General features: G+C 38.8%; 1 protein-coding gene across 1 annotated transcript; it reads left to right on the top strand.

Moving 5' to 3' along the window:
• Window positions 1-5: 5 nt before the first annotated feature.
• Window positions 6-11,777, top strand: RFT1 (RFT1 homolog (S. cerevisiae); the record flags this gene model as incomplete). The annotated part of the gene is made up of 12 exons (XM_009078601.1): window positions 6-94; window positions 738-854; window positions 2,704-2,893; window positions 3,484-3,585; window positions 4,556-4,690; window positions 6,176-6,254; window positions 6,530-6,580; window positions 7,116-7,246; window positions 8,139-8,283; window positions 9,429-9,534; window positions 10,501-10,750; window positions 11,613-11,777. Coding segments are annotated over 12 exons (1,560 nt in total), but the record flags the coding sequence as incomplete, so codon positions are not given.
• Between the last annotated feature and the right edge of the window lie 906 nt (window positions 11,778-12,683).

Here is a 12,683-nt window from a genome sequence, read left to right as displayed (position 1 = left end):
TTTCACAGGTGCTGTTCCGGGTGGTCACCTTCGGGCTGAACGCCTTCACCCTCCGCTACCTCTCCAGAGAGCTGCTCGGCGTGGTCAATGTCAGGTGAGGAGGAGGCGCAGACCCCCGGGCGGGCAGCCCGAGCCCCCAGCCCGAGCCCCCAGCCCGACCCTGGCGCTGGGTGTGTGTTTGGTGCTGGATCTCGGGGCCGTGATCTGTCTGGGGACACTGGTAATGCTCCGTGTGACATCTCCTGTTAGGTGTTTCACAGTGCTTGGTCTTTTAACACCTCCCGAGTTCTCTCCTGAAACACTGATAGCACTGGGCCTATTCTCTATGTTTAGCCATTAGACTCATAGAATCAACCAGGCTGAAAGAAACCTCAAAGATCATCAAGTCCAACCTTACCATCATTACTAGACCATGGCACTAAGTGCCACATAGCTTCCACATTGGCTTGCAGGAGAAAAGCTAGGCACAACATGCTGGACCTATACAATGTGTTTTGCATCTGTATTTTTAGTATATAGCATATATTTTTATCATTTGAATAATCACATATAATTCCTTTCCCTCCTTTTTTAGGAGGTGGTGACAATTTAGCTTATATCACCTTTTATTTTTGCATACCTGTTAGATTTGGCTGTCAGGCAGTCCTGTGTAAAAACTGTGATGTGACTGCATGAAGGATTTCAATAGTATGTAAAGAAATAATTTTTTTCTCTTTTTTCCTTCTCACATCCTTTAGGCTGACTCTGCTGTACTCAACAGTTGTCTTCCTAGCCAGGGAGGCATTTCGCAGAGCTTGTTTGAGTGGAAGTGGAAAGAGGAACTGGACCAAAACAATTAATCTATTGTGGCTGACGTAAGATACCTTGAAAAGTTTACTTCTTTAGAATTTGTTCCTTATTCTTGCCTGAGAGCTCACAGAATGAGAGGAAATGTTTATTTACTGAGCTCATTATTTCAGCATTCAGCATTTAGTTGCCTCAGTCATGTTTCAGGACTGATGCAGGAAGCTGGTCAAGTTTCTTGCTTTAGCATTTATGGACTTGAATTCTTGGAGCAGGTGGGAAGGTGCATCACTAAACATGTTATCAGGAACCATTTGTTCTGTTGCTTAACGTGGAGTCTTGTTTTTGCTGTTGCTGTTGAAGAAAAACTCAGTTGCAGAAATGCATAGTCCTTTGTTTTTTTCTTCCTCTGCCTGCTCAGTCTTGCTCATTTATTACCTGATGTGCATTTGTGAACCTGCTTTAGATGTTTTTTTTCCCCTTCAGACTAATTTTTTTCCAAAGTCTTGAGCTCTGATGCATATTAATGGATTGGCACCATAAATGTTTGAGTAGGGTGGATGTGAAAATGTGAAAGAAAGAATTGGAATGAAACAGAGAGTAAGTAGGCCTACTTCTTTCAACTGTGGTGCTGTTTATAGCAGAACAGCTTAAACTCCACATGAAGCTGCAGCCACAGAGTATAATCACACATTGCAGCAGAGTGGATTTTATGACTTTTCTCCCTTCCTGTTCCTGGGTACATTTCTGCTCTTTCCTTCTGGCAGCCCTAGCTGCTGTGCAGCCATGATTAGTTGAGTTGGGAAGTAAATTTATCTGCCTGACATGGTGGGAAACTACCCCTGCTTGATAAAATAGTACTTTTCCATTAGGGCACCCTGCTGACTTTCCCTGGAACTGCCCAGCTATTACTTGGATCTGGCCCAGAGGATTGTGTGTGGTCATCTGCATCCAGGTAGAAAGAAGAGGGATTGTCCCTTTCAGGGAGAGGTTTAATACTAATATTTTAAATGTATTAGTTCTGTTCTCTTAGCTGTATTATACTTACCTTTCTCCTGTGTGACAGCTTTTCACAAGTGGGCATTAAATGACAGGAGTAACAATGACTGTGTGCACCTTTTGTGATTAAAGTTTTTCCTTGTAGAGAAACGTGACTTAAAATGACTATTAACTTTCTTGAAACATCTGAAATACATCTTAGGAGTATCATGTCAAATAGTTTAGGGATCTGATAATGAGAGGGTCAAATAGATCCTGCTCCACTCTGTAAAGATTTGTGTGCTCTGCCAGAAGCTCCATGTTCCTCAAGCAGTGTCAGCAGAAGGAAATACATACATGCAGTCCTGTGCCTGGCCTGGCATTTCAGCTGCAGTCCCTGATGGAAGTGACTGTGAGCTACAGTACAGCACAGTGAGCTGCTGCACCTGAGGTGCAGGTATGCATTTTTTCCTGCTCACTCGGCTGTCGCTCTCTGGAGAACCAATGATTTCTGGAAGAGTGAGACTAGCAGTTGAGAAGTGGTGGCATCTTTATCTGTTACAGCAAGATCCATCAAAGCTTGACTGCCAACCCCCTGGTAACCACAGACTATAAATTTGCAGCAGTGAGGATTTGTGGTACTCTGCAGGCTGATATGGAATCAGAATTGTTTGGTCCTAGGGCACAAGAATGCAGATATTTGACCTTGTGTTATGCTCTCGAGTAGAAAATAGGTAAGTCAGGAAAATGTTTTCTGTGTGTTGCAAAGAGTGCCATAAAGATATTAATTACAAAGGAAATAATGAATTCTTGGTATAGTAGCAATAGAAGTTTATTCCTCGGAACCTTTCTTTTGTAATTGTTATGGCCGTGTGTGATATCTTTATTTCTTTTCTGCTAAAGTAATATTTCTATTGATTTGTTTTTATGTTAACTTTTTAGAGTCCCCCTTGGTGTTTTTTGGTCTGTTTTCTTGGGCTTAGTCTGGCTATACTTGCTAGAAGTACCCGATCCTTCTGTGGTTCCTCATTATCAGGCTGGTGTAGTGGCATTTGGTCTCTCTGCAATTATTGAACTTCTGGGAGAACCGTGCTGGGTTTTAGCACAAGCTCATTTGTTTGTGAGACTTAAGGTTAGTAAAGTACATGGGGCGTGTATGCATGTGGGGGGACTTATCTTTATGCTGAAAAGAATAGATTACTGGCCTAGATCTTTGTATATCCAAGCATATAAAAAACCCCTATGTGTACTGCTTAATCCTGTATGACATGGTTCTAACATAGATGTGAATTTGTACATCTTGAAGGAAGTTGGTTTATTTAGAAATTACCAACTTTGAGATCCTTAAATGCTTAATCATGGCTTTTAATTGGAGGGAGAGGCACACTGATTCTGTGTTTCAATTGATTTTGCATCAAATTGTGAAATGTAGCAATTGAGAACACGATTGCTTCAAGCAAAATCTTCTCTCTTATGTCCCATACAAAGGACCATGAAAGTGCAATGGAGGAATTGTGAAATGCAAGAATAGAAAACTTTCATAAATTACAACCTAAGATTGGAGCTCAGCAAGAAAACTGGGATAGTCACACTGATTTTGAAAGTCCTGCATATGACTTTTTCTTCCTACATACATTCTTTGTGTGAAACTAATCATTTTAAGCTTGTGTATGTGGTAAAGTTGGCTGAAAATAATTTGTCTCTGTTTTATCTTTCTTTAAGGTAATTGCTGAAAGCCTTTCAGTAGTGTCAAAATGCATTTTGACAGTTACATTAGTAATCCTTTATCCGCAGTGGGGCCTCTACATTTTTTCCTTGGCTCAGGTAAGTTTTCTGTGTTCTCTTTCACCTGAGTTTTTATTTGATTATGACATTTTGCCTGCTAAATAACTTTGGGAATCTTGAGAGGAAAAAAAAAGCCTCCTGGGAGATTTAACATTTAGCACTTTCATTTAGTATTTTCCCGATACTCATGATTGATTTGGAGCAGTTTAATGGAGTTACAGAAAAGAACCTTGTGCTTCTGAAGGGACATTTGGCAAATAAGGGTATTTTATTCTGTGTAAGCTTCCTGTTGACTCTTTTTCTTAATGAGTTACACATTTTAATGCATGAAGACTCTGTTCATTATCTGCCTTCAGAATTGTTAGACTTTGGGTTCTACTGTGTAGAAGAGTCTAATCACGTGTAACTTTATCAGTCTGTACCACCAACCTATATCACCTTATCAGAAGGTGCTAATCATGTACAATGTCCTAGGGTTAAATTTTTTTTCCTTGCTATGATGAAGGAGGGATGAATTGGCACCTGAAGAATAGGGTTGTGGCCTGTGCATCATCAGTTCACCTAGAAATAAAAATGTGATCCACTGCCTATATGGGCAGTAGGTTATTTTTTTTGTTCAGTTTTTGCAGTGGCTGTAGTAGGTAGCTTATAACTGATGGAAGATGGAAATTATTCTATGAAGTAAGAGATGCAGACAGTGGCTACTCCTTCAACTTGATTCTTGACTGAGTGAATATTTGCTTCATAATTGGTCTTTAAATAAACATTCGAAATATGTTGAATAAAACATGAGAGTTAGCAAAGGACTATGATAACCTACAGTGTGAAAAAGAGAGCTCAATAGCATTCTTGAGAGGTGTTAGTCTTTACCTAATTTAGTATGAGGAATAAGGGCTAACATTTTCTTCTCACTGAATTTGCAACTAGTATGTAATTATAGCTTGTGATTCTACATTTATAAGTTAATTTTATATCACTGTTTTTCTTTTCTCCTTCCCGATTCTTTTAGCTTTTATATGCCAGTGTTCTGGTGATGTGCTATGTCATTTATTTTGTGATGTTTTTGGGGTCTCCTGAAGCAACAAAGAAGTCATTTCCAGTTGCTAGAGTGAAAGCTCTGTTACCTAACTTGATGGAAGATGAGGTAGGTTGCACAGTTTATTTCTTGATTCTTTTCTTAAAATCTTTCAAGAGAGTGCTTTGAAAATGAGTTTGAGACAGTGGAGCTAATTGAGTGTTTTGGGGATATTTCTGCACTGTAGAAGATAAAAGAGATTAAAGAAAAATTATATAAACATTCTGGTTGTAATTCATATTAGTAAAATCTGTGTCAGAAAAACAATGAAGCCTGAACTCTTTGTGGTTATGGGTTTGTTGTTACGGATTTGGTTTGTGCAAAGGTATTAAAAGAGATTAACTGGAGGTAGAACATCTGCACTATGCAGGGGAACAATCAGTTATCATTGGATCTGAGGCAGAAAAGAAACCAGAACCATTTTACCATGGATTTTGGTACTTTGACCTTTCCACAAAATCACCGTGGTGCTTCACAGCATCCTACAGGCACTCAAATATCTCCCAAAAGAAAAAATGCAGCGAGGAAGATGACATTTTGAGCATGATTTATGGATTGAAAAGATAAAGGTGGTTCTTGGTTGCAAGACTTACAGGGGCAGTGTAAAGGAGCAGGAAGCAATATATATCTACACTGGTGGAGGTTAGATTGGCATGCTAAGGAGCATGGCTGTGTTTTTCCTGTCTCTAACTTTGATTAGTATTGTCGTGGTTTAACCCCAGCAGCAGCCAAGAACCACACAGCCTCTCACTCACTCCCCCACCAACGGGATGGGGGAGCGAATTAGAAGGGTAAAAGCTACAAAAACTCATGGGTTGAGATAAAGACAGTTCAATAGAGAAAGCAAAAGCTGCACACACAAGCAAAGCAAAACAAGGAATTAATTCACTGCTTCCCGAAGACAGGAGGTGTTTAGCCATCTCCAGGAGGGCAGGGCCCATCACACGTAACGGTTCCTTGGGAAGACAGACGCCATCACTCCAGATGTCCCCCCTTCCTCCTTCTTCCGCTCACCTTATATACTGAGCATGATGTCCTATGGTATGGAATATCCCTTTGGTCAGTTTGGGTCACCTGTTCCAGCTGTGTCTCCTCCCAGTCTCCCATGCATCCCCAACTTCCTTGTCAGTGTGGCAGTACCGAAAGCAGCAAAGGCTTTGACTCTGTGTGAGCTCTGCTCAGCAGTTACAAAAACATCTCTGCATTATCAACTCTATGTTCTGCATAAAACCCAAACACAGCCTCATACTAGCCTCTATGAAGAAAGTTAACTCTACTCCAGCTCAAACCAGCACAGTATTTTCTGTAGAAAGCTTCTTTGGGTGCTTTATCTACAACAGCAATACTTCTCAGCAAGGGAATCTGTTTTTGCCAGATGAGAGTGATAGTGGTGATTGAATTCACTGGTATTTTAGATAAGTTGTCAGTAACTGTGACACTGTTTGCTCATCACTGCAGTTAGAGCTAACCTAGAGTACTGCACTGGCTTTGTGTTTTCTATTTCTACTCTGTAGTTTCAATCATATTTGTTACATTTCAGTACTTTCTTTGCAGACCTTTGTTAACTGGAAGGAAGCACGTTTGACTTGGAGTTTCTTCAAACAATCCTTCTTGAAGCAGATTTTGACAGAGGGTGAGGCTTGAGTTGTAGTTGTGATGCAGAGGGGATCATGAATACTATTTATAAAATGCACTTAAAGCTTCAGAAAACTTGGAGGGGAGAGGGCAGGAGGGCGTGGGACTGTTAGAGGTTACCAGCAGATGTTAACAACCTTAATGAAGCTTTTGAGGGTATTCAGGACTAGATGCTGTCCTGTTTATGTCTTGAATACATAGTACTAGAAATGCCTGAACCATATTGGGAAAGATTTAGGGATTACTCTGAAGTTGTTTATTTTGAACTTCCAGGTGAACGATATGTGATGACTTTTTTGAACGTATTAAATTTTGGAGATCAGGGTAAGTGTGATGGTGTTTGTGGAAGTGTGGCAGAGTTTTCTTAGTCATTGCTCTAAAGAAAATTTCTTGCAGTATTTGAAGATAACTTGAAAATCTGAGAATATTGCAAAGCCTTTCGTGACTTTGGAGATACATTTCAGAGAATGATGGATAGAGAGAGAGGAAACAGTATAAGATTATAGAATCATAGAGTGTCCTGGGTTGGAAGGAACCTTTAAGATTATCTAGTTCCAAGGTTCTTTTAACTTCTTTTACAGTAAGAATTTTAAGCATAGTTTGGTGCTGTTACTAGATGCACTTATCTGTGGTTGATGCTTTTGTCCTACCTTTGCCATCTATGTGCAAGCCTTGTAATTTTGAGCTGTGGTTTCTGTGACTGTCAGAATTTTTAGGGAATGCTGCTTCAGTGTTCCACTAACTTCCACTTGTTTTCACTTTGGTGGGGATGTTAATTACAGTTAATGTAGTTATTAAAGACTTGGAGTTAAAGTGCATCTAAAAATTACAGATTGCCACTATTTCGGTTTTTTTTAAGGTGTATATGATATCGTGAATAATCTTGGTTCACTGGTGGCCAGGTTTATCTTTTTGCCTATTGAGGAGAGTTTTTATGTCTTTTTTGCCAAGGTGTTGGAAAGAGGGAAGACTGTAAAGGATCAGAAGCAGGTGAGGTTATTTTTGTTTGGTTACATGTCAAATGCTTGATTTTTGTTACAGGCAAGTTGTACCACAGAAGTGTGACTGACAAAAATGTGTGATTAAATTTGTGTATTGAGGCTGTTAAAATTGAGAAGTTGAAGAGGAGAATAAAAATGTCAAGTGAGACTGGACCAAAATAAAAAAGAATAGGTAAAACATTAATGAAATAGAAATTAAAATATGCAGTACTGCCTTGCATTAGTGAAGTCAACATCATCTTCTCCAAACACTGTGGTGTAAAGCCACTGTACTGTTTTTTTCCAGATATATTCCAGGTCATTATTTAAAGCATACAATCATACTATTCTGTTATATAAATGCTGTCTGAAAATTCTTGATTTACTTGAAAATATCAGTCACTGTTAAGTAATGTTTCCAAAAAGTGCAGTTTTGGGAAGAAAAGAATCGTCTTTTTCTTGTGCTTTTGAATTGTGTGTGGAGTATTAATGAATAATAAGCTCTGTTCCACAGTTATTTTGATCAGTATGTCTGAGTATATTCTTGATCAGTCACATTCAGCCTGGGCTGACCTCCATGTAGTAATCCTGCTACTTGCACATCAGCATGCAGTTAAATCCTCTGCTTCAGGCCCCTGGTGGGCTAAGGGGGGTGCACGTGTGCATACACTTTGTATGCAGTGTACCTGATACGTGTGACTGGAAAAATGACGGAATAATAAATATATAAACAAAGCTCCAAATTAAGACCATGTGTATAGATAATTCAATGACAAAGGATAAGTTTCACACCTTTTTACATTGTACAAACCGATTTATTTCGTTTCTGTGAAGTAGCATTTCTGCATGAAAATGAGCATTACATTGATTCTGATTCATGTCATTCATACAATTCTTTTCAGGATGATGTTGCTATGGCTGCAAATGTATTGGAATTGCTGTTGAAACTTGTGCTCCTGATTGGCCTTACCATCACCGTTTTTGGCTATGCCTATTCCCAGCTGGCTCTGGATATTTATGGAGGCTCAATGCTCAGTTCTGGAACAGGTAAGGATTTATAGAACTGGCAAAAAAAAGCCATTCTTTAAAAAGAGAAACTGCAGCTTATCTGAATGTTTTGGTAAATCAGCAGGTTTGTTTCTTTTTGTCCTGTGGCACTCCTATTGAAATCTGACTTAGCTCATCAGAATCCAGAACTCCTGCCTTTGTAATACCATCCTTAATATATAGTCACCTTAGAGTTGAGTAATACTGAGGGACTCTAAATAAGTGTGATGAGGTTTGGGGCTCTACCCTCCTGCAATGTCACATTGTTGGGAAAAAACATTTAAAGGATTGTCATTCTGGACCCTGGAGCCAAGTCTTTTTATGAAGAAAGTGTATTCTGTCCCACTTTCCCCTCAAGAATGAGTATCTGGCCCTGATGTTTTTTTGACTGAGAAAGAATATGTTCAGGAACATTGATGCGAGTCAAGTCACTTGCAAGAAATTTTATCTTTTTACTTACTGTGTGAAACGTGATCATGTGCACTGACTGATTTACCAAATATTCAAGGTTATTTTTTCTTTCTGAATGCTCTCTAGTCTTATGTCTTTATGGAAACTTGAAAGTCTTCAGCTCTGCCCCACAGCAGCAGTGTTTTTACTGTCCCTGGGCATTCCTTCAAAACTGAAACAGGAGGAGACTCAGTAACATGAACTACATTGCTACCATCAAGAAGGAATATTATGGATGTACACTTAAAGTTAAAAAGCATGTTGTTTTTATCTTTTCACAGTGTTATAATTTCTAAGGAACATGAAAAAAATGAGTCTGAATTGAGAATTTTGAAGTCATGTCTAAATTATCTCTGGCCCATAGCAATTGGAGTAACTTTTTTCATCTAGCACAGTTTTGAATGTATTTGAATGTATGAAAAGCAGCCTTTTTGCTTTTCATACTGTTGAGTTCAAAATACACATTTTAATGCTTTTAATACCTCATAGTGACTGTTGGATTAATTTCCACCAATTTCTGTGTAAGAGCATATTTGGGTTATGATAAATATAAATTTTTAATTAGAAAATATCTTCTAATAGAACACTTTTTAAATGAATGTATTTTCTGTTTCTATAATAATAACTGCTATTCTTTGGCATTTTAAATTTTATTTTTGTATTATGAGTATAAGAATTATTTATGGTTTTTTTAGGTCCAGATCTCCTCCGATGTTACTCCTTATATGTCCTATTTCTTGCTATCAATGGAGTAACAGAATGTTTCACGTTTGCTTTGATGTGCAAAGAAGAGGTGGACAGGTAGGAAACTGTGTCCCCAGAGTATCCCAGTAAATTCATTTATGCTGACCTTATGTAGAGATTGGTGCTTTTGAAATTGCCATAAAAATAACCTGCTCCACTGAAAAGCAACTCCTCATTTAGTGTCTGCGTTTAGATTTAGATGTAGGAGCTTTAGCAAAGGTTTAAATGTTTGGGTAGAAAGGTCAGAAACTTAGAAATAAAGATTGTTGAATTAGCTTTTGGTACATTGTTAACTGGGAAAGTAATTGAAATGTGTTTTCTGTACAGGTGAGCTTGAAGTTATACTTCTTAAGCCAATCACTTGACTCATTAAAATTTTTCAACTGTTATTATTTTTCATGTACAGTTATTGTACATACATTTAGGAAGGATCTAAATATGGGTGTGAATTCAGTGGTTTATCTACTTTGACTAGGAGGTTGGACTAGGTTACCTCCTGAAAACCCTGCCAGCCTGGAATTCTGTGCTCAGCCTGTCCCTGATGTGGCCCTTCCAAATCAGTTTCTGAGGTCTACTTCCCCCAGTCAAAGTAGTCTCTTTCTGGCTCAGCAAGGGCTGCTTTCATGGCCTTTTTCAAATGTGATCTTGTTTTCCAAGTCACTGTTTGGAGCAGAAGCTGAACAAAGTGTCATTTTGTTGTTGAGCATTCATGTTCTTCATACATTCCTGAAATAAAATAACAAAAAAATCCACAAGTTTAACATTAGCAATAATTATAGTCAGATTTGATGTTCTGAAATGAGTGTGCAGCTGATGAGTGAAATTGAATTTCCTTCACATAATTTAGTTCTCGGTTTAATTTGTTTGACGTGTCTTCCATTCTTTCAATTATTTTTTTTAACATCTCATTTCTCAAGTTTATCTTCTCCATTGTGAGATGATAAGGGAAATTCTGTTCCTCATTTTAGAAAATGATTCCTCGAATCTGAACTGTGTGCATCATTCAATTGTTTCTTTTTCTAGGTACAACTTTGTCATGCTGGCCTTGTCTTTTGTGTTTCTGTGCATCTCTTACTTCCTGACCCACTGGCATGGCAGCGTAGGCTTTATCCTGGCCAACTGCTTTAACATGGGGATTCGCATAGCTCACAGCATCCACTACATCTACCATTACTTCAAGGAAAGCTCTTACAGACCTCTGACAGGGTTGCTTCCCTCAGCCTTCTTGGTGCTTGTTTACATCATCAGCGGTGTCATCACTGGTTTCTCAGAGGTGAGCACCTTTCTCTTGCCTTTCACTGTGGACCTTAGTGTCAAGTGACTTTCGTGTCCACAAGAGAAACACCATCAGGAGAAAAAGGCTTTTGAGGGTAGCCTGGAAGATTTCCATTAGAGAAAGGCAGGATATAATGTTAAGAGATTTTATCTTTGATACAGAGTTATCTCTGCCACCTGTAGAAGGTGTATCTGACAAGTAAAAGAAATGGTAACACATTTCTGCTGTGTGTAGATAAATCCATGTCCTCAGTTGTTAATAACTGAAATTTTGTGGTAGTACAAAGAAACTGTTATAAAAATTTCTGTAACTAGTGATAAACAACCAAAACAAGAACAGAACAAAAATTGCTAAGAGCACATTTATCACATTTGTTCAGACTACAAGATGCTAATTGCACAGGCTGATTATTGCAGAGATGGTAGCTTTTCAGTGTACAGAAATTGACAGATTAGGATCCATTATGCCTGAGAAAGGAGAGCTTTCAATTTGGGAATAGAAGATTTCCAGTTTTGTTAGAAGATAGCCTTATGCATTGTTGCAGAGCAGCAGACTTGCCTGATAGCACCAGCAGAGTTTTCCTGTCATCTCAATTAACATATTTCAGCTAATAGTGCTTCCTCATTTACCGGATATCTACTGAGTGCTTATTTTTTGCTGACAGAATTCTCTTAAGAAAGCAAATGCTGTGACTACTCAAGATCATTCATTGTAGGATCAGTGCACGTGGCAAAACCATGCTCAGCTTGATGGTGGTATTAGCATGTTTGAGAGATGTTGAAACTTATGTTTTATTGAGACAGTAAATCTGCTTTGTGCTGACTGGTTTTCCTGCAATTGCTTGTTTTCTTTGTTGTAGGTGTTCTTCTGCTGTGATAAGGGTTGGATGGCAAGGCTGATTCACATCAGCATGGGCGCTCTGTGCTTTGCAGCAACCATCCTTACAATGTTCTACACAGAGACCAAGCTGATCCAGTTTGTCAGAACCCAGTTCCTCTCCCGGTATTTGAAGAAAGGAACATGACATGCTCCTGTACAGAAGAGTTCTTGTACGTGCTTGCAATAAAGGGCTGTATTTTTTCCGTAAGGTCTATAGGGAAAAAGGTTTCCTCATGTGTTTGGAAGCATCAGTATTGGAGTGGCAATGTAGAAGATTGCCAACTGAATATATGTCTTCTGAACTGGTCAGTACAGTGAAAGAGAGCTGTGCAATTTTCTCTTTATACACCATTCTTTTCTAAGGTTTCTTCAAACAACCTCTTAGGTAATGATTGAAGATCTAAGATGCACCTTCTGACATAACCTGGTTGACAAGACTCCATGTAGAGAGCTCCTGTTCCTATGTGCAGGCCTGACATGCCATAAATCTTAAAGTTTAGTTAAGAATGCCCTTATTTGGCATGGGGGGATGCTTAGCTGGTGAGAAAACAGTCTGAGAAAAAAAAACCACCTAAACCAAGAATAAAACTCACAGAGCAAAATAAAAGCTGAGAAGAACACTAGAGCAGGGACCAGTAGCAGTGTACGTGTCACTGAGGCAGATCACAGTGTGATGCAGAGATCGAGCTGTCGCTGTTTTGAAGTGTAAAGTGGTGAACAGAAAGTTCTGATGTTTACAAGTAAATCACTAGAATGCACAGCATGTGTCCTTGCTGGCTGGGTAAGATGATTTCATTCAGTTTATCGTTCATTGCTGAGGGCATTGATTAACTTGTCAAAAACACTGAGGCCTTAGCTGAAAGAAGAAAGGGGTTTTAAGCAGTGTCTTACAGGAGGTGTTAAGTACAGTCACACTGATGCTGAAGTTCCAGAAGGTTAATGCTAAAATTTCTTGCTTTCATTCCATTGGTTTTGGTTTTGTCTGAGATTTTATATGCACAAATTTGTCTCAATAAAAATTATTTTGTCCTGTCTGTGAACTCGAATGCTA

Source organism: Acanthisitta chloris, unplaced genomic scaffold (genome assembly GCF_000695815.1).
Source record: "Acanthisitta chloris isolate BGI_N310 unplaced genomic scaffold, ASM69581v1 scaffold36010, whole genome shotgun sequence".
NCBI lineage: Eukaryota > Metazoa > Chordata > Aves > Passeriformes > Acanthisittidae > Acanthisitta > Acanthisitta chloris.
The sequence above is the reverse complement of the archived record's forward strand: the minus strand, read 5'-3'. Positions and strand labels throughout refer to the sequence as shown.